We start from the raw sequence: 23015 nt of genomic DNA on the forward strand, positions 1-23015 counted from the left end.
TAATAAACATTTCCCACACAAAGCACTAAGGAAATAGGGCCAAAAATGAAAGATCAACGACATTTCAATGTTAATTCAACAGCAGAACAAGCTTCAAAGACCTCTGTACAGCAACATGCAGGCTTCCCTTTTACCAAAATCTCTCATTTGAAACACTTATATTGTACAACATACAGGAAATTAAACAAATATCAATCACACATTATTTTTTAATGATAAAAGTTTTTGGCAGGGTAATATTCTACATAGAGCAATACATAAAGCCCACGGACTAGGGCAACAGGGCTTCCAGAGGAGATGGCCTGGTGCCTATAACCTTGGTATCTTGAGTGATATCATGTATTTCATAGAAGCTTGCATTACTCCTACATAGCTCCTCAAGTCATACATTCATATGAGCTGTCTTTTTACACCATTCCATTACCTGGAGTTTCCTAACCCCGTCCATATCAGTGTGGGTCCACCCAACACAACATCTACTAAATTCTGGCAAAGGAAGGTATAGCCAAATGTACAATTATGCTTTAAAATAAAGATGAGGGAAGTAGACAACATTGCATCAGCTTTATATGCAGTCTTTGTCTGCAACAAATGATAGTACAATGTTTGAATGTTAGTTAGATATGTTATTAATAATTAATTATTTTGATTTATTTTCAGCAGCAGCTCTTAGTGACTTTAATAAACAGTTCATTTTCAAAGTGATCATTCTACAGTAGTAACTTACCTGCTGTCCCTCTCAGGAACCTCCTTGATAGCAATTCTCACTTGGTTACTGAGGTCTCGTCCAGCATATACCACTCCATGGGTACCCTTACCCAGGACTGCTCTGTCACCATTTTCATCATATTCATAATCAAACTAAACAAAGGACAATATTGTTGTTTCATTTAATCACAAAAGTAGAATGGCATATGTAATTATACACATTTTACAAAAAGTTGTATTTTTTTCAAAACAATATGCAAAACTAATTTATCACGGAAAGATGGATGAGTAGACATATAAATGAAAGGCAAACAAATGTACAGGGTAACTCAACTTTTACATGTTTCTTTGCTTATGTTGAGTCAGCCTTTCCCAAGCTTTTTATCCCACAGGAAATGGTCTCATGGAATCCCTGGTAAAATCATTTTTAACTGGAGTCATTGGAAAACACCACTTACATTGATGGTCAGTGGTAAGAATGCCCACCCTTACAGTAGAGGTCATAATGCCACCTTTACAGACATCTTTTTCTTGGCTCTGCCAAATAGAGTTTACCCTGGAACTATGCAGATGTCATTAGATGGGAGGTCAGTTGTCACACCTCAAGGAACCCCTAGCAACATCTGGAGGAACCCTAGGGTTCCACTGAACCCTAGTTCAGAATGACTATTCTAAGTCAAAGTAGAAAAATAAAACTTTGTACAGGTCACAAAAAGAGACGCAGTCATTCAGTTATAGTACTAACAAACCCTATTTTTATAGCCTCCACAATTCTTTCACAGCAGATATGCAGGGTGCCTAAATATGACTTTGCAGCCTAATAGGCCTCAGAGACAGGCCTAGTTCTTAGTAATCAGCACTGAATAATAGAACTGGCCCGAGCCCTTCTCTTCCATTGCAATACAGTTCTCTCCGAGGACGCATGCTTAAAAATTGTGCTTAGAACTGTTACTCAGCCAGACATCTCAAGTCTCCCGTGAAACGCGGGAGACTCCCGCATTTGACTGCAGGCTCCCAGGCACCCATGAGCTCCGGGTAAACTCCTGCAAACTCCTGGATTCCGCGATCTGCAGGCTGTAGTAAGCAGCCGCCTCCAGAGGATCGTCTCCCCCTGGCAGGTCGTGGCAAAGAGAGGTGGCTCCTACAGGTCCACCTGGTTGTCTGCTGGTGCAAAGTAGCTGGGCGGGGAGAAGGAACAGGCAGATCCCTCACCTTCCCCTGCGCCAGGGGCTGGCAGCCTGTAGATTCTCCCAAGTGGATAGAGATGGTGGGCGGGGCTGACTCCCACAAACATCCGTGTGCTCTCTGGCCAAAAATGCAAAGGACTGCACTGGGAGGAGAAGCCGAGATGGCAGCCTGGGAATCTTCATCTGTATCCATGAGGTGAGTGACTGAAGTTTTTCCCTGCAGGAGTTAATTCTGTCCTTAATGCTTCAGCTCCCCAAACCTGCACACAGACAGCAGATACTGCTTCCAGGGGTGCAACTTCATACTGCCCCCAGCACCCACTGTCCCCCACCACCTACAGCCCCCAGCAACCACTGTCCCCCACCACCTACAGCCCAATCACCCACTGTCCCCCATCACCTACAGCCCCCAGCACCCACTGTCCCCCATCACCTACAGCCCCCAGCACCCAATGTTCCCCACCACCTACAGCACCCACTGTCCCTCCATCACCTACAGCCCCCATCACCCACTGTCCCCCACCACCTACAGCCCCCAGCACCTACTGCCCCTCACCACCTACAGCCCCCAGCACCCACTGTCCCCCGCCACCTACAGCCCCCAGCACCCACTGTCCCCCGCCACCTACAGCCCCCAGCACCCAGTGGCTCTGCGACATCAGCCAACAGCAGGATTTAGCCCGTGTCAGCTGATTCTGGGTTACAGAAGTGGAAAAGTAACTGCACTCCTGTGACCCACAAGAGAAATATGACTGAACAAGCTTTGGCCATACTTCTTTAACATAACAAGGTAATATTTTTTTATTTTACTGTTCTAACTTAAAATATCAAATTTGTAGCAAAGGCGAAGTTACATTTTAGGAGTAAAAAGGATTAAGGAAAAAAAAAGGAATAAGCAGCACAACAATTGCAGTAGTTGACTGCAAACCATAACATTTTGCATATCTTTACCACATCAAAATACAGGATACAAAATTAATGGAAATGCAGTTACTGCAGTACATGATCAGGTTACTAGTGAGGCACCAAAATCTATATTTTCCAAGATAGCAACATGATGGTAAACTCCAGCTAAATGTTTCCTTTTTTTAGTTTTTCACAAGGGCACTAGTTAGCAATTCACAGACATAGATATAGGAATATACAGGAGCACCTGATCAATTAAGAGACCATGAAGAAAAGATTCAAATGAGAAAAAGAAACACTTAGAACAGAAAGTGTTGTAAACTTCAGACATGAAATATGAACAAAGCACATCTCTATAGCGTGTACTTGTCTCAATTAAGAGTACTAAGTATTGTTCCTGTCTGCTGCTATGTTCCTCAGCTATCAACATGAATCACTTCTGACAATTTTCCCGACACCAAAAGAAAAATAGTGACAGGGGAGGGAGTTCCAGCAGACTGGGAGTCTCAGCTCTGTTCCTGTGTGCCGTGTGAGGGGGGGAGGGGGGGCGGGGATACGTCCCTTCCCTCCAATCAGCAAGCAGACCTCTCCTCCCTGAGCTCTGTAGAGTGTAACTTCATCTCTCCGGTACCTATTTTCTGAACTCTTAGACAAGCTTATACATTCAGCACTTTGAACAGATGTAGAAAAGAGAAGACTGCAGATAGACTGCTACAACTTATATAGGAGGATTTGTTTCATATCTGTGTATCTCCCGTGGCTGATCCCTTCACTAGGTATATGTAAGGGCTCACAACCACTTTAAATAATGATTAAACAATCAAAGGCTATAGCCTAAGTAAAGAAAAAAAATATATTTACTTCAAGGGCATCGCCATCAAAATCCACATCATCCGTGTGTTTTCCATTTTCTTCAGTAATACTGTTAACCATATCAAAAAATCTGCAACAAAATAAATAAAAAAGATTGTATAACCAAGACAATTAAATATTTAAAAGGGTGTAACCACAGATCAATGCATTACAAACCTTATTTCTATTATTGAATACAGTTATTCATTACATAATTGAAAATCTTGTACAGTTGAAAATACCTACAGTATAGCAGTACTAAAAATAATGGAGTAAGGTGTTGCTTTATATGCTTTTACAAGTACACAAAGCAGGGGGCCATGCAAGTTATTTCATAGCTGGTATCTTAGGCAGGCCATAGACGGTGCAAATTTATTTCTTGCCACAGGTTACAGGAAAGAAAATTGCATGATTCTCCCATCAACACAGACAGTGCTGACGGGGGAATCCCTCCTGCCGAGCTATTGTTTTCTCCCGGCAGGGAAGTGGGGGAAGTCATCCCTGCCAGAAGAGCAGCCGCTAGCGTTAATCACAAGTGAATCCATCAGGCTGGTTGTGACCAAGTTGATTGATTGATCAATTTGGTACATTGAGCCTGCCCAATAATGCTTCAAATCTCGGCTGGTTCCTGGTGAACCGGCCAAGATTTAAACCATCTGTGGCTGACCTAACTCTGCATCCAGAGGTACTTGTTTCTAGCACAGATAAAGCCTACATTATAAAACCATTAGAAAATGATTTCAAGTTGTTTATAAAGTCAGAGCTTCTTTGAATTATGACTTATGGACCAACAAAACAGAATAAAGTCACATATAGTCACAAGGCAAGAGGTGTAAAAACTCTTATTTTACTTTAATTAATTTGTGGTTCACACATAATGAAGTGCACATTAGAATTGTGAAAGTAGAAAGGATAAAGGTGCACATGAATATAATGTTAGACTAAAATAAGTGGGGGGGGGGGGGGTTAAAGAAAAATCCCTACACAGCATGACCTATTGCCTGTTTTGTTTAACTCCTTCGTGCCCATGCTATAGTGGGGTTATAGAAAACCAGGGCTTTTTTTCTGGCGGAATGCACCGGAACGCATTAATTTCCCTCCTCTCCTCTTCTCCTTGTTGTATAGCCTGCGCCCTGACCTGCTGCCCACTGAGGGATCAAATGCGGGGGAACCTCCGCCAGAGCACTCCACCTGTATCCTGTGTAGCCCCGGCTCCTCCTCCTACAGTATGTAACCTGCTGTGCACTGCCACTGCCCGGAGGGATCGAATAGCTGCAGCACGTGAGAGCGGAAGGTGGAGTGTACTCCGAGGCTCTACCCCGCCTCTCAGTGCTGTCCAGGAGATCGGTTTGGCACTGAGTGTCATGCTATCTGATTGTGGATCAGATAGGTAGCCAGGCGGTCCTCCTCACTAGCCTCCCTCATGTCATGTAAACTGGTATGTTACTATTGTGACTGTGAGCAAAATGCTACTAATGGGGTTGTGCTGCAGACTGGGCTGGGTGGTCTGTGAACTGGGCTGGCCTTGGTGGTCTCTTGGCTGGACTAAGCTAGGTGGTCTCTTTGCTAAGCTGGGCAATCTCTTGCTGGACTAAGCTGTCTCTTTGCTGGACTAAGGTGGGCGGTCTCTTGCTGGACTAAGCTGGGCGGTCTGTTTGGTGGACTGGGTTGTCTCTTTGGTGGACTGGGCTGGGCTGTCTCTTTGATGGACTGGGCTGTCTCTTTTCTGGACTTTGCTGGACTAAGCAGGGCTGTCTCTTTGCTGGACTAAGCAGGGCTATCTCTTTGCTGGGCTGGGCTGTCTCTTTGCTGGGCTGGGCTGTCTCTTTTGCTGGACTGGGTGGTCTCTTTGCTGGACTGGACTGGGCGGTCTCTTTGCTGGACTGGGCGGTCTCTTTGCTGGACTGGGCGGTCTCTTTGCTGGACTGGACCGGGGCGGTCTCTTTGCTGGACTGGACTGGGCGGTCTCTTTGCTGGACTGGACTGGGCGGTCTCTTTGCTGGACTGGGCTGGACGGTCTCTTTGCTGGACTGGGCTGGGTGGTCTCTTTGCTGGACTGGGCTGTCTCTGCTGGACTGGGCTGTCTCTGCTGGACTGGGCTGTCTCTGCTGGACTGGGCTGTCTCTTTTCTGGACTAAGCAGAGCTGTCTCTTTGCTGGACTAAGCAGGGCTGTCTCTTTGCTGGACTAAGCATTGCTATCTCTTTGCTGGGCTGGGCTGTCTCTTTGCTGGGCTGGGCTGTCTATTTTGCTGGACTGGGCGGTCTCTTTGCTGGACTGGACTGGGCGGTCTCTTTGCTGGACTGGGCTGTCTCTTTTCTGGACTTTGCTGGACTAAGCAGGGCTGTCTCTTTGCTGGACTAAGCAGGGCTATCTCTTTGCTGGGCTGGGCTGTCTCTTTGCTGGGCTGGGCTGTCTCTTTTGCTGGACTGGGTGGTCTCTTTGCTGGACTGGACTGGGCGGTCTCTTTGCTGGACTGGGCGGTCTCTTTGCTGGACTGGGCGGTCTCTTTGCTGGACTGGACCGGGGCGGTCTCTTTGCTGGACTGGACTGGGCGGTCTCTTTGCTGGACTGGACTGGGCGGTCTCTTTGCTGGACTGGGCTGGACGGTCTCTTTGCTGGACTGGGCTGGGTGGTCTCTTTGCTGGACTGGGCTGTCTCTGCTGGACTGGGCTGTCTCTGCTGGACTGGGCTGTCTCTGCTGGACTGGGCTGTCTCTTTTCTGGACTAAGCAGAGCTGTCTCTTTGCTGGACTAAGCAGGGCTGTCTCTTTGCTGGACTAAGCATTGCTATCTCTTTGCTGGGCTGGGCTGTCTCTTTGCTGGGCTGGGCTGTCTATTTTGCTGGACTGGGCGGTCTCTTTGCTGGACTGGACTGGGCGGTCTCTTTGCTGGACTGGGCGGTCTCTTTGCTGGACTGGGCGGTCTCTTTGCTGGACTGGGCAGTCTCTTTGCTGGACTGGGCAGTCTCTTTGCTGGACTGGACTGGGCAGTCTCTTTGCTGGACTGGACTGGGCGGTCTCTTTGCTGGACTGGGCTGGACGGTCTCTTTGCTGGACTGGGCTGGGTGGTCTCTTTGCTGGACTGGGCTGTCTCTGCTGGACTGGGCTGTCTCTGCTGGACTGGGCTGTCTCTGCTGGACTGGGCTGTCTCTGCTGGACTGGGCTGTCTCTGCTGGACTGGGCTGTCTCTGCTGGACTGGGCTGTCTCTGCTGGACTGGGCTGTCTCTTTGCTGGACTGGGCAGTCTCTTTGCTGGACTGGACTGGGCAGTCTCTTTGCTGGACTGGACTGGGCAGTCTCTTTGCTGGACTGGACTGGGCGGTCTCTTTGCTGGACTGGGCTGGACGGTCTCTTTGCTAGACTGGGCTGGGTGGTCTCTTTGCTGGACTGGGCTGTCTCTGCTGGACTGGGCTGTCTCTGCTGGACTGGGCTGTCTCTGCTGGACTGGGCTGTCTCTTTGCTAAACTGGGCTGAGCTTCTTCTAAAGGCATGGTTCTAGGGCAGTGGTTCTCAACCTGGGGGTCGGGACCCCCTCGGGGGTCAAATGATGATTTGCCAGGGGTCACCAAATCCTGGGCTGTTCCTGAAGCCCGCACTGTTCTCCCAGGAAGAGAGATAAGAGGGGAGGAACAAAGAATAGGGGAGAGAAAGGGAAAAAAGAGAGAGCAAGAAAGACAGTCAGAGGGAGGGATGGGGAAAAAACAAGGAATTAGGATTGAGAGAGATGAAAGGGAAAGAAAGGAGAGCAAAGAGAAAGAGTGGTACATCCTAAAATGTACTATAAGGGGTTTTAATATTGTACGAGTGGAAGGCAATCAGGGAGCGCTAAATGTCCACAGGTTAGGGGCGCAAATTACTTGTCTTGCCTTGGGTGCTTTCAACCCACTCTATGAAAATAATTTTACTGTTAGGGGTCCCCACAACTTGGGAAATTTTATCAAGGGGTCACGGCACTAGAAGGTTGAGAACCACTGTTCTAGGGGATGGGGATGGGCGGTTCTACGGGCGGGGATGGGGCATGGCCTAGGAGGGGGCGGGTGAGTTCCTGCACCTTTTCTCTGAGAAAAAAAGCCCTGTAGAAAACAAACTATAACTTTGCACACCTTTTGGTTTGATGCATATCATTATCTCTGGGACTCGCCTGTCTTGAATATAAGTATTGAATGTAATGTAGTCATTAAATTATATTAGTTCCAGTGTCTATCATGGTTTGTTCTGAGGTGAACACTAATGCCACGTACACAGGATCCGAATATTGTACGAAAAATGTCGTCCGAGGAAGAATCGTCCGATAATCGGATCGTTAGTACAGGGCTTCCGTGAGCCGATCATGACAGTTCATTCGATATTATTTTATCGGACATGCACGAAAATTTTCCTCGTACGATACCAGATCGTACGATTTTTGTTTGGTCAGTACAGTTGTCATCCGAAAATACAACACAAATACATTACAACACATGACATCACTTCCGATTTTTTTTCTGTCGTACGAGAATTTTCGTGACTTTAGTAACCTATTCAATTTTTTACTTGCGACTAGTAAATGGAAAAAGTCGGACAATCTGTCGTCCGATTTTCGGATCGTGTGTACGTGGCATAAGGAACCTTTTATAAAAGAAAGATATAATACACAATAAAAAGGGAAATTGTACATGATATAATCCTTCTAGAATTGTTATGTTTCATTTTCCTCCTTGAAAAGCCAAGATAACTCACTGAATACACAGATATAAATATACATACTTTTTACAATGAAACTCTGTGCAGAAGTAGATCTGGAAATCATCTGAATTGTGTAGGACATACAGAAAACAGCACCTTTCTTCAAACTTTGAAATGCTGCAATAAACAGAAAATATAGACAATACTGTATTTAGATGAGTTACTTTACAGAAGGAAATCAATTATGAGGCAACGAAAAAGAAAAGATGCTGTTCACTTAGCAAAGCGAGTGTTCAGTAAGCTTAGTAAGTAAGATGAGCTCTGCTCACTCCAATTAACTTATCCAGTGCTAGCAAAAATCCTGTCTTTTATTTCCCCGATACAAAACTGGGTATGTAAAGTAAACACATGCACCTTATTTCCTATCATTTACTTAGCAAAGTGCATATACACTTTTCAAAGTGAACAAAAATTGCGCTTGTTATGTGTGAATTGATTGTACAGTAAATTAAGCCATATTTAGAGTCTCAGAATTGGCACTGAAATTTTCAAAAATTACCGATCGCTGTCACTTTGTTTCTCTTGGCGGATTCCAGTCTGAAGTTAGTCCAGTCATGTCTGGTGTTCCTCAGGGCTCAATCTTGGGTCCCTTACATTTTGGCATTAATGCCGCGTACACACGACTGTTTTTCATGACGAGAAAAATGCAATTTTTTAAATTGGTCATTAAAAACGATCGTGTGTAGGCTCCAGAGCATTTTTCTTGACGAGAAAAATGGGCATTAAAAATGTAGGACATGCTCTATTTTTTCTCGACGTTTTTCACGTCGTCGTTTTTCTCATTGTGAAAAAATGGTCGTGTGTAGGCTTTGACGAGGGGGGGAAAAAAACTTGCTCAGAAGCAAGTTATGAGAAGGGAAATTTGCATAATCAGCCCAAAGGGTGGCGCCATTCGAATTGAACTTCCCCTTTATAATGCCGTCGTACGTGTTGTACGTTATCGTGCTTTGCTCAAGCATTTTCTATCACGATCGTGTGTATGCAAGGCAGGCTTGAGAGGAATCACGTTGAGAAAAATGTTGTTTATTTCCATGACATGAAAAACGGCCGTGTTTATGCGGCATTACATGTTTCCACTTGTCCAACTGCTTAGATCACATGGGCTCAATTATCACTTCTATGATAATGGCACTTAGCTATACATCCACACCGGATTCTACTTTGGCTGCTTCTCTTTTAACTGTATTTGTAATATAAAAACTTTGATGGCCCACAATGTCCTTTAATTAAACTAAAGTCATGCCTTTTGGCACCCCCTATAAAGGCTTAAAGCCTCGTACACACGGTACGATTGTTGGACAACCGAGCGTCTGATTTTTGTCAAAAGGGTGTGTTTCCCGGGATCTTGTCTCGCATACTAACATTGTTGTGCCACAAACACGAACATAGTGACGTACTACAAGGAATTTCAGCTCTTGAGCGCCACGCGTTGGGCCCCTTCTGCTAATTTTGTGTTTGGTGAGCATTGAATCCGAGCATGCGTGTTTGTACTTTCGACTTTTGCGTGACTGATTTGTGTACTGACCATCCGAAAAATCTGATGTGGAGCTGTTTGATAAAAATTTACTAGCCTGTCATTCAACATTCGGAAACTTGGAAAACAATTGTCAAAAGGAGCGTACTAACGGTAAGAATTTTTGACAACAGCCTGTCAAAAGACAATCCCCTTCTGATTTTCAGACGGTGTGTATGAGGCTTAAGAGAAAAATAGCCATTACAACATTTGTCTATGGGAGTTAAAGGACATTTTACCAATAGAGAAAATAGCCTAAAGCTAGCTATACACTAGTATGAATATTTGTACGATCATTCGTACAAAAATTCTTTGTACATTTGATGACTGCACAAATGTTGTTGGAAAGTATTTTAAAATTTTGCTTGCCTTTAACAGTCGATTTTGGAATGGATGTAATTTCCTGAATGAAAGCCACATATAATTTTAGAAAATAATTTGTTCCAGAACTATTTTCCATCCTGCTCCTTTAATTGCTCTTGTCAAAAATGAATGCCGACTTGACCTCACTAACCATTAAAAAATTAGCTTCAGTTGACTCTATCAAAGTCACACAGGGAGATTGGTGCTTGTAAGTCTGCCCACCGCTGCACCGATCACCCCCGACTTTTTAAATGTTATCATCCATGGGTGCAGTGTGGGTCAGATCAGTGGTCAGTGGGGTCAGTGTGGGCCCCACCTCGGAGCCTGTGTGTCATGAACATCCTGAACCCATGGATGATACACCACTAGGTTAAAGGTACACTCAAGCCAGAATGGAAAATTCAGGCATCGCCAAACGGCAATTTTTTAAAGATTAAAATAACAAACACGTTACACTTACCTGCTCTGTGCAATGGTTTTGCACAGAGTAGCCTCCTCTGGGGGCCCCTCTGGCAATCTTGGCTCCACCTCTTCTGTGTCAGCCCCCATAGCAAGGCGCTTGCTATGGGGGCACACACTGCGGTTTTGCACCCGAGCTGGGCTGTGTGTGTCTATAAACACACATAGCGTGGCTTGGCCCTGCCCCCCGTTCCCTCCTTACTGGATTTGATTTACAGCAGCAGTCAATGGCTCCTGCTGCTGCCTCCATATCCAGCAGGGAGAGAGAGAGCAGAGCTGCTGTTCTTGGTCACAGTGCTGAATCAAGATGAATATTTGGTGGCGGGCTAATCATAGATGATGTTTTACCTTAAGGGCCGGTTCACACTACTGCGGCTTCAAAATCTTGCAATTTTACCGCAATTTTGGGATTTCAGGGAATGCCAGTCTATAGAGCTGAATTCGCATTCCACATGGATCAAACTATCACAGCTAACGCAGCTTAGATTCGCAACGCATTGATGTAAATGGCACTCATGGAAAACTGTTAGTAAAATGACTTGCGAATTTGAGCAATCGCAATGGATCAAATTCGCAATAGAATTTGCAGCAGTGTGAACCGGCCCTAATTCTAAATTGTTAGTAACCTCTTCACTTTTGACATGAGAATAGCATGCCACAAAAATCGTATGTTCTGTTGTCCGAAAATCAACGAGCCTTTCAACCCACTTTAAGCATTCATATAATGCTACAAGGAACATCTTGTAGACTTGACCAGTTACATGTGGTCTATTACAACCCATTGGCACTGTCCACTGTCCTGGTTTTGAGATTTGGACTTATACAGGCAATTATTTTGGAATGTTTTAGGAACAAATAATTGAAAAATACAATATTCAGCAATGTAATGTGTGCAGTATATCAGGATGAGAAAAAATTTGGTGTGTGAAACATTTGCAAAGGCTTTGCCCCTCTACAACAACATAATCATCTATAGTACACAATAATTATCCCATGCTATGGCCAAACTGAAATAAATGGTGATATTGTTTATCTTTCAGGTTAGGCTTGAAAGCATTTGCTCAGAACCGATGAAGATGTTGATTTAACAAAAAACATGCTGGTATATCAGATACTTCTACAGCCGTGACACCCACTGTGCATACAAAAGAAACACTTAGAAACTAATGATTGCATCTAACTGTGATCTGGTAGCCAACTCTACACAAGCAGCTCATACACAGCTTAAATACATTTATGGGAATTGTTTTATTTGACAAGGGTTTGCAAAACTGTTTAGCCAACTGTGTGATCCATACACTCCTTCCAGACAACACAGCCAGGTTCTTACCCTCCAATTCAGTGGCAGAGCCTGGTCAAAAACACATACCAATGTGCTCACGAGACAAGGAACAGTGGCATAGTAATTAAGTCATTGCTCTGTTCTCTTCTCTAGTTAGCACGTTCCTAATCAGTACATGTGCACTGAACGGCTCCAAGTGTTTCCTCTCCCTTTTTGTATCCGAGTCTTGCTATACAACGTATCACAGGTGTATGATATCAAGGTAAATTCTGGTACTTGCACTACCTTGAAGCTTAAGGCCTCATGCACACTGGACGTTAAAATAACGTTATAAAAACGCCAGTAGCTTTGCAGTGAGTTTTTCAACTTTTTTCAATGTTTTTGCAATAGCGGTTTTTAGCATTTATTGGCTTTTTTTAGTGTTTTTCAGAATGCCGTCTTTTAGAACGCACTAGTTTTATTTGTTTTTTACTGCTCAAAAACGCCATTGCCCAAAACTGCTGATAACAGTCTATCGGGGTTATTTACTAAAGGGAAATCCACTTTGCACTACAAGTGCAAACTACAAGTGCAAAGTGCACTTGAAATTGCACTGAAAGTGCACTTGGAAGTGCAGGTGCTGTAGATCGGGGGGGGGGGCGGGGGGACAAAGGAAGGAAAATAAAAAACAGCATTTCAGATCTACCCCTCAGATTTACAGCGACTGCACTTCCAAGTGCACTTTCAGTGCAATTTCAAGTGCACTTTGCACTTGTAGTTTCCACTTGTAGTGCAAAGTGGATTTGCCTTTTGTAAATAAACCCCTATGTATGCATAGACACATAGGATACCATGATGGAGAGTTTAATGACTGTAGAATTTGTTTTACTACAGCTTACCTGTAAAATACTTTTCTTGGGAATACATCATGGGACACAGAGCCTTAATTACTTAATGGGTTATGTAGTCACCACAGGTGATTGGACACTGGCAAACCCAATTAAAATTGAGTTCCTCCCCTATATAACCCCTTTCAAATGGAGAGTACCTAAGTTTTGTAGCAAAGCAATAAGTGTTCCACGTTTAACTCCGAAGAGGGGCGGGAGCTCTGTGTCCCGTGATGTATTCCCAACAAAAGGATTTTACAGGTAAGCTGTATTAAAAAATCCTATATTCTTTATCATACATCACGGGACACAGAGCCTTAATTACTTAATGGGATATCCCATAGCAATGCTAAAATTGAGGGGAGGGAGGCACAGATCAGAAATAAGACCGCCATCGGGCCAGAGGATCTATACTGCTGCCTGCAGCACACTACGCCTGAAGGCGGCATCCTCATACTCTCTCACATCTACCTGGTAGAATTTAGTAAATGTATGGACCGAAGACCAAGTAGCAGCCTTAGAGATCTGAGTCATGGAGGCCTGGTGATGCACTGCCCATAAAGCACCAACTGCTCTAGTCGAGTGCGCTTTTACCTGAAAAGGAGGGATCTTCTTTTCTGAACCATAGGCCTGGATAATGATTTGTCGAATCCAACTTGCAATAGTGGACTTCGTTGCTGCCTGGCCCTTCCTTGGGCCCTGTGGCAGAATAAACAGACAATCAGTCTTTCTTATCTGAGCCATAGCTTGCAGATAAACCTTTACCGCTCTAACAACATCTAGAGAGTGTAGACTCTATTCCTCCACAGACTGTGGATCTGGAAAAAAAGATGGTAGGACTATATCTTGATTCAGATGAAATCCTGAAATCACCTTAGGTAAGAAAGTCGGGTGAGGATGCAGCACCACCCTGTCATCATGAATAATCATATACGGTTCTTTACAGAAAGAGCCGCCAATTCCGATACCGTCCTTGCTGAGGATATGGCTACGAGAAAAAACAGTTTCTTTGTCAAAAGACTTAGAGAAACCTGGTGTAATGATTCAAAAGGTAGTTTCTGTAAAACAGATAATACCAAATTCAAATCCCATGGGCACACAGGAGACTTAACCGGTGGATTCAACGCAGTGCTCCCTGAACAAAGGCCCTGACTAGGAAAAGAGAGGCAAGCGGTTTTAAAAAGAATACCGACAAGGCAGAGATTTGGCCCTTGAAAGTGCTCAAAGCCAACTTCATGTTTAAGCCCAACTGAAGAAAGGCAAGAATCCTATAAATGGCATACTTCCTAGGATGCCACTTTCTGGTTTCACACCAGGAAACATATGCCTTCCAGATTCTGTAGTAGATGAGCCTGGAGACCGGCTTCCTAACATTAACCAGAGTGGATAGGACTGGCCCTGAGAGCCCACGTTTCCTCAGAATGTGGGTCTCAACAGCCAAAACGTCAAATTTAGACTTTGTAAGGCAGGATGGAATATTGGACCCTGCGACAGTAGGTCTGAGCGTAGTGGGAGAACCCAAGCTCTTTCTACTGCCATCCTTACTATTTCTGCGTACCAGGGTCTCCTGGGCCAAGCCGGGGTGACCAAAATCACTGACTTTCCTTCCCTCTTGACTCTCTGAAGGAATCGTGGGAGAGGCAGAACTGGAGGGAATGCATAACTCAGAGAATAATGATCCCATGATATTGTCAGGGCATCTGACCCTTGAGCACAGGGATCTCTTGTTCTTGACACAAAGCTGTCCAGCTTTGCATTGAACCTGGAAGCCAACAGGTCCACATCTGGGGTACCCCATTTCTGACATTGAAACATGTCGGGATGTAGAGACCATTCTCCTGGACTCAGCTGCTGTCGGCTTAAAAAATCTGCCTGCCAATTTTCTACCCCTGGAATGAAGACCGCAGATAGGCCAAACTTTGAGGGCCAGATGAATTGCCTGAATCTCCGGAATGTTGATGGGTAGGAGCTTTTCCGCCCCTGACCACTTCCCCTGGGCAGACGCTTCTTCTAGAACTGCCCCCCAGCCAAGAAGGCTGGCGTCTGTGGTTACTACTTTCCAGGTAACCGGAGTGAAGGATTTCCCTTCTGACAGATTTTGGGGGAGCAACCACCAATTGAGGCTCTGGCAAACCTTCAGAGATAAGATCATAGGGAGATCCAGGGCCTGAACATCTTTGTTTCAAGCTGACAGAATTCTGCCCTGTAATGGTCTTAAGTGAAACTGGACGTAAGGGACAGCCTTGAATGAGGCTACCATCTTTCCCAATAATCTCATGCATAGACAGATGGAAGGCCTTCTCTTTGCCTTTATCGCTCGGACCAAGTCTCTTATGGCTTTTGCCTTTGGCTTGGGAAGTAATACCTTGCTTTGGCATGTGTCTATAATCATGCCCAAATACTCCAGCCTTCTTTGAGGCTGCAAGGAGGATTTTCCAGATTGAGTACCCAGCCTAGGTACTCTAAATATTCCACTGTAATGTGCACATTGTGGCCCAAGCGTGCAGCGGACTGATCTATGATCAACAGATCATCCAGATAGGCTGTTACTGCTATGCCTTGTGCCCTTAGCCTTGTTAGGGCCGGGGACAGTATTTTTGTGAACACTCGGGGTGCTGTAGCCAGCCCGAAAGGAAGGGCCACAAACTAAAAGTGATGCTGAACCACCGCAAACCTTAGAAACCTTTGGTGAGCGGGGAATATTGACACATGTAGATATGCATCTCTGATGTCTATTGATAGCAGGAATTTTCCTCCCTGAAGGGTGGAAATAACTGAACGGACAGACTCAATGCGAAAGGAGCGAATGTTCAGAAACTGATTCAGGCATTTCAGATCTAGGATAGGTCTGACATCCCCGTTTGGTTTAGGAACCGTGTAAAGGTTTGAATAAAATCCTAATCCCTGATCCTCTGGGGCTAACTCTATGATTACCCCTTGGAACAACAGGTGATCCAAGGCCAATAGTAAAGGCCCTATTTTTTCTGGATCTTTGGCAACTCTTGACCTCAGAAAACGGGGTGGTGGAAGTTCTCTGAATTCTAGCTTGTAGCCTGAGGACACTGTGGACCTTCATAGGGAAGTTTTGGGGGTCTGCTTAGACTTTGAACCCCAAGTCCTTTTCTGCCCTTGGGCTTGGTTATTGGCCTTTCCCCTAGTGTTAGGCCTCGTACACACGACCAAGAATCTCGTCGTAAAAGAAACGTTGTTTTCCTCGACGAGTTTCTTGACAGGCTTGTCGAGAATCTTGTCAAGATTTCTTTGCATACACACTGTCAAGACAAAATCTCGTCGTTCTCAAACGTGGTGACGTACAACACGTACAATGGCACTTTAAAGGAGAAGTTCGATTCCACTGGCGCCACCCTTGGGGCTGCTTTTGCTAATCTCATGTTACTGCATGTTAAGTAAAAGTTTGGTGAGAGACGATTCATGCTTTTCAGTCTGTTACAGCGTGACGAATGTGCTATCTCCATTACCAACGCTACTTTTACCGAAGGTGTGCTCCCGTCTCATACTTTATTCTGAGCATGCGCGGGTTTATAAGCATATACACGAATGTGTTTCTCGTCGTAAACCAGCCCGACGAGAAACACAACAAGGAAATTGAGACTCCCGACAAGAAAAAAGAGAACATGTTCTCTTTTTTTCTCGTCGAGATCCACAACAGTTTTCTCGACGAAAAACATACACACGACCGTTTTTCTTGGCAAAAATGCTCTGCCAGCATTTTTCTTGATGGATTTTGCCAGAGAAAACGGTTGTGTGTACGAGGCCTCAGACTGGGGAGGCCGTCGCCACTGCCTGGAGAATGAGGTTACAGGGGCTGAAGAAAGAGAACGCTTAAATGAAGGACGTTTACTCTTCTTCTTAACCGGTAACAGAGTAGATTTGCCTCCGGTAATCTTTTGGATGTATTTATCCAAGTCATCCCCAAACAGGCGTCCCCCCCAAAAGGGGAACGCTGCCAAGTATTTCTTGCAAGAAACCTAGGCCTCCCAATGTTTTAGTCCATAATTGCATCAATCGCAAAACACAAGGCCTCAGGAAGGTCCTCATAAACCTCCTCTGTAGGGAGGAGGTTAATCATCTGCTTCATTTGTTCCTTGAGGAACTAACATACACCAATGGCTGCAACTGCAGGTTGTACTACAGCCCCAGCCATGGAAGAGGAAGCTTTCAATAAGGACTCCAGCTTTTTATCAGTTGGATCCTTAAAACCCTGCGCATTGTCTATAGGACAGGTCAGGTTTTTGCTTGCACAAGAAATAGCTGCATCTATAGCAGGTACCCCCTATTTCTTAGTGAAACCTTCCTCCATAGGATAAAGAAGGTAAAACTGCCTAGGGGGAATAAACTGTTTATCTGAGTGAACCCAGTCATCATACATCAGATTATTCAGCAAGGGATGAACTGGAAAGGAGCATGCAGCCTGCGGGGATTTCCGAGATCCCAAAGAGGAAACAGAATGAATGAATGAATGAATGAAAAACTTATATAGCGCGGCACATGCGAACTGAATCGCCTCTGGGCGCTTGATGTTTCGTGTCTCATGACATCAAAAGAGCAGAGTTTTAATCTGTCTTCTGAAAGTCAGGTGGTTTTCCTCCAACCGAACGCTGGTTGGTAAAGCGTTCCATAGTCTCGGACCTTGAAAAGCAAACCTTCTTTCTCCTTTGGACTTGTATTTGGTTTTTGGCACCTTGACCAGATTTTGGTCAGTGGATCGCAGAACGCGATTAGAATTGTGAGGTTCTATCTTGTCGCAAAGATATTGCGGCGCCTTCCCATGGATGCACTTATGTGTCAGGCAGAGTGCTTTAAATACAATTCTGTCTTTTACTGGCAACCAGTGTAGGGTTCTCAGCGAAGGTGAGATTTATTCCCATGTCCTTTTCCCAGTCACCAGTCTGGCGGCCGTATTCTGTACGACTTGCAGACGAGCGATTTGGTACTTTGGGAGCCCGAGGTAAAGGGCATTTGCATAGTCCAGTCTGGAATTCACGATTGTTCCCACCACGACTGCTACGTCTTCTTTGGGAATAAATGGAATAAGTCTGCGTAGTAGGCGCAACAAATGGTGCGATCCGCTGACTACTGACCCTATTTGTGCGTCCATTGTCATGAAGGCGTCAAAAATGACTCCTAGACTTTTGACTTTGGAGCTAGGGGTGATGATTTGGCCCAGAATGGGCGGCGGTGTCCAGGTTGTTGCCAGTTGACTCTTTCGGCTGGCGTGAAACATAAGAAGTTCTGTTTTGGAACTGTTGAGTTTAAGATAACTCTTAGTCATCCAGTTTTCTATCGAAGAGAGACATTTCTCTAAACTGAGATGATGATCCTTTTTGTTGCAGATGCGAAAATACAATTGCGTATCGTCTGCATAAGAGTGATAAAGTAGTTCTTGGCTACTGATAATATCAAAGAGAGGGCGAAGATAGATGTTGAACAGTACCGGTGACAGGGGGGATCCTTGGGGGACTCCACATGGCACCGTGCGTTTTTCCGACGTGAAAGATCCCAGTTTCACTGTTTGTGATCGGTTTTCAAGAAAGGAGGAAAACCATGGTAAATCACCTTCTGCGATTCTGGCTACCTCGGCCAGTCGCATCAGTAACATTTTGTGGTCTACTGTGTCAAAGGCTGCGCTTAGGTCCAGCAGAACCAGGAGACAGGATTCTCCCTCGTCTGCGGCCTCGAGGGCATCGTCCCATATTTTGAGTAAGGCCGTTTCTGTCCCGTGTCCGGGACGGAAACCTGATTGAAATGGATCGAGTAGATTGTGGGTATCCAGATGCTGTTGCAGCTGTTGTACCACTATTTTCTCCATTATCTTGGAGAGAATATTTAGGCCTGTTATGGGGCGGCGGTGAGTTGGGTCCTTGGGATCCAAGTTAGGTTTTTTCAAGATGGGCTGGATTGTGCCCTCTTTCAGCAGGGATGGCACTATGCCTTCCTTAAATGACTGATTTATAAGCTGTGTGATGGGAGGCGCCAGAATGTCGGCGCATTCCTTCAGCAGCTTGGTGGGAATGATGTCATTGGGTGCTGTGCTGTTCCGCAACGCACCAATGATATTTTTGGTGGTATCGATGGAGATGGGTTCCAGAGTGAACTTAGTTGATTGTAGAAGGTTTCTGTTGGTGTTTTGTAGTTGATTGAACAGGGGGCTGAGGGGGGTATTATTTTGCAGAATACTTACCCGGATTCTTTCGATTTTGTCGATGAAGAAATCCGATAGTTCATTACAGAACTCTTGGGTGTCTGAATTGGGGACTTCAAGACATCCCGGATTCATGGTCTGGGTGACCATCTTGAATAGTTCTCGGGGGCGGTTCATGGCGCTGTTAATCGTCATAGAAAAATTATGTTTCTTGGCTTTGAAGATTTCTTTATGATATTGTGTTGTTATTGCCTTGTAGATGATGAGGTGATCTTCTGAAGGGCTTCTTTTCCAGGCGGCTTCCGCCCTTCTGCGCTCTTGCTTCAGTAGGGACAGCTGGTTGTTGAACCAGCCAGACTTTTTTTGGTAGATTTGAAGAGTTCCGAATGGAGCTTCTTCTGAGATCTAGCCCAGTGTATTGTCACCGGCTTGGGTGCTTTTATAACTGGTGGAATTTTGGAAATTATGAAACTAATTGCATGGTGGTCTGTCCATGGCAAAGGTTCATTTCCCAAAATGTTTATTTTCAGATTTTGTCTGAAAATTAGGTCGAGTGTGTGACCTGAAGCATGCGTGGGTCCGCATATAAGTTGCTGTAGTCCTAATCCTTCCATGTGATCGATGCAGGCATCCGCAATGGGATCCTGTGAGGAGTTGGCCCACAGATTGAAGTCCCCGAGCAGCAAAAGATGTTTGCTGTTAAGGGTATAAGTGGATATGAACTCCGTTAATGATGGTAGAAGCTGCGATTGTGAACAGTCTCCTGGGGGTTAGTTTGAAGTTGAAGAGTAAGGGTTTCCATAAATGGAAGAGGATTTTGAAGGACCGGCTTAGTGATTGCAATATGAAACTTATGGATCACCGCCAGGCCTCCTCCTCTTTGCCCTATTCTGTTTTCCGTTATAATTCGATAATTTTCTGGCACCAATTCTCCAAGAATGGTGTTGCAGTCGTCTGAAAGCCAGCTTTCTGTGATAAAGAGGCAGTCTAGATCGTTTTGTAGTAAGAAATCGTGGATTTCTGATCGGTGTTTTACTGCCGATCTTGTGTTGATCAAAGCACATGATATGTGCTTGAGCTGGGTTAAATGGTTGAAATTTTTGATGGTCGATCGTTGATCGAATCTCAAAAGTTGGTCTATTTTTAAGGCCTTTTTGGTGACGGCTGGTAATACTGTTGCGAATTGTCTCAGACCACAAATCGTTTCTGCAGAGTATCGCAGTTTAACCATTGTTGCCAGTCACCGGGGGGGGGGGATTAATTGCAATAGAGGGAAGATTCGCTGAATCCTCTCGCTTGGCCTTGGTCCAGAGGAAGGCAAAAAAAACCCTGGCAGTGCTAAGCCAATTTGCTGCCGCAGGGAAAAAAATTCCTTCCTGATCCCTGAAAGGCGATCGGACGAAACCCTGGATCAAGTACTGTTTGGAATGGGGGGGGAAGGGGGGGAAGAAGGGTGTCACTGTAGTTGAGGAGTACCAAGATGGCCGCCGACCGGGCCACAGGCCTCAGGTTTGGGGGCTGTTTGGCTTGGTGGGTATGAGCTGGTTGTTAATCCAGGGGAGGATGGGATCCTCCAGGGATAGGGGGATGATCCCTGACAATTCCAGGAAAATTTCCAGGCTGTCAGTGCTCCTTTTTGCAGCGCGCCGCTAGGCCGCGGCTAAAGCCGCGGTCTTTCCTAATTGCGGCGGCCGCGAATAAGGCCTGGTCTGGCGCGGATGCGGGAAAGAGCCGCAGATCGCCAGAAAAAAAGTGATGCTATGCGCGGCGGATGGCCGGGGTGATTATGGGTGACTGATTGGGGTGCATGCGGCTCTAAGAGAAGGTAAACAGCCGCAATTTGGATCGCTGGAGTGGCTGTCCTGAAAAGGACGGTCACTAGCGATTCCTGGGGGTGGAAAGATGGCCCTGAAAGACAGGGTCTTACCTGAAGAGAGGGGCCCACGAAGGGAAGGAAGGAGCCGGTCCTATGGGCTGCAAGTTGATTCATGCAGCAAAGATTGTAGGAGCCTGCCTGCCTGTCTGCGGTGTCTAGCTGGCTATCTGTCTGGTCCCTGGAGAGAGCAGACTCGTCGGGAAGCGTCCTACTCCCTCACTGAACTGACACTGACTGATTATCCAGCTAAGCCTTGTCAGAGGACCTAGAAGCTTCAACAGGAGGCAATTTGTAAGTGGCATGCACCATCTCTGCATAATATTGCACCTGCATTTTTAGCGACTGAGAGGTAGCAGGAATCCTCTCATCCTCTGAGTCCTCAGACTGCACATGATCCTCATCTAGAGAGAGGGATTTTTCACCCTCAGAAGGCTCATCTGATGAGAGAACCAGAGCAGATGAAGGGGATCTACCCCGTTTTCTGCTATCTTTCAAGGAGGTTGTGATAATAGTAGCAATCCTTCATTCTAAGCCATCCAAAGCAACTTTTAAAGCGTCCTCACGGACGTATACAGGAGCTGCCATAAGAAAAGCTGCAAAACCAGACAGGGGCACATGATCATCCTGTGAGGCTGCTACCAGACTGACAGAGGGGGATGGTAAACTGCAGGCAAGCTCAGAATCCTTAGCCATAAGCTGGGATTTTCTGGTGCCTCTTTTACTAGCCCTTGTTCCTCTTCTCGGGGACATAAAGCAAAGGTACTATCCACAAAATAAATGCAATCACTGCTGTGCTATAGTCTTAAAATACACATATATCAGCTCACTGCACAACCTGATGCCGAGTAGGAGTCTTAGGTTTGCCTGGTTCAATCCACAGGGATGCTTACAGCCCACAGCTCTGTGTGAATGCCGCTTTACAGAAGGCTTCTGGCGTGCTGGGCTTTTAAACCAGCCTCTTGGCGCCTTCACACAGGTGTTCCGTGTTTGCGCACGGGCACTAGCAACCACAGCCCTCCCCCTCTTCATGTCTCATTAAGACAGCTAAAAGCATGCTCCCAGCGCACGCCGCTGTCATTGCGGCGCCCAGAGTAACAAGGAGAGAGGGGAGAGATTACTGGGGGCATCATTGTGGGACCCCTGTATATGTTTTGTGGCAGAGCCTGCAGCAGAAGGAGGTGAGTGGCGTTTAAATTGACCGACTTCACTGAGCTTGTTCCTGGATGGCTATGTAAGAATACACCAGGTATGCACTTACTCCTTCCAGTGGTGAAAACCAGGAAAGACATCCTACTCACAGAAGATAAATATAAAACTAAGTTATCCTCCTCTTATCTCATCCACGCCGCAGGAAAATCTACTAAAAGTAGTTCCAGCTTTCACCCGTCACGGCGGGCAAGTTGTGCCAACCTTCAGGTTTATCAAGGGTTCCATTAGAGAAACCTCATACCTGGACCTGTAGAAGACTCTGCCAGAAGATTTTTGTGCCACAGTTGTATTAGTACACCAAAGTCTGGATCCTAGAGCCCAGACCTCCGCAGAGAGACATTACAGGCAAACCTTGTTTCTTCATCATACGAGGCCCGGGTACCACTCATCTTAGGCTTTTGATATCGGCTATATATGATATAGGGAGAAACTCAATTTTAATTGAGTTTGCCAGTGTCCAATCACCTATGGTGACTACATAACCCACTAAGTAATTAAGGCACTATGTCCCGTGATGTATGATCAAGAAACAGCTGCTGTAAAAACATCCTAAAACGTCCAGTGTGCATGAGGCTTTAAGCTTCTAAACGCATCTAAAAGCTCATCAACGCTAAGCGTGTTCAGCGTTTCAGCTTTAATTTATTTAGGTGGCCAGAATAAATTATTATTCTGCCTAATAAAACAAATTAACGCCCAAATGCTTGATGCAGCTAAATGTGCCTAAATGTGTTACACATTTTGGGGGTTATTTACGAAAGGCAAATCCACTTTGCACTACAAGTGCAAAGTGCACTTGAAATTGCACTGAAAGTGCACTTGGAAGTGCAGTTGCTGTAAATCTGAGGGGTAGATCTGAAATGAGGGGAAGCTCTGTTGATTTTATTATCCAATCATTTGCAAGCTAAA

At 45.5% G+C, this 23015-nt stretch overlaps 1 protein-coding gene across 1 annotated transcript in view; it reads right to left on the bottom strand.

Moving 5' to 3' along the window:
• The window catches only part of MAP3K5 (mitogen-activated protein kinase kinase kinase 5), a 236192-nt gene that overhangs the window by 64040 nt on the left and 149137 nt on the right, over positions 1–23015 (bottom strand). The window contains exons 13-15 of the mRNA XM_040350503.1: positions 8400–8495; positions 3663–3744; positions 728–861 (exon numbers count right to left, since the gene is read on the bottom strand). Coding sequence (XP_040206437.1) covers positions 728–861; positions 3663–3744; positions 8400–8495 — 312 coding nt within the window. The remainder of the gene's footprint in view (positions 1–727; positions 862–3662; positions 3745–8399; positions 8496–23015) is intronic.

The sequence above is a fragment of the Rana temporaria genome, chromosome 4 (genome assembly GCF_905171775.1).
Source record: "Rana temporaria chromosome 4, aRanTem1.1, whole genome shotgun sequence".
Lineage (NCBI taxonomy): Eukaryota > Metazoa > Chordata > Amphibia > Anura > Ranidae > Rana > Rana temporaria.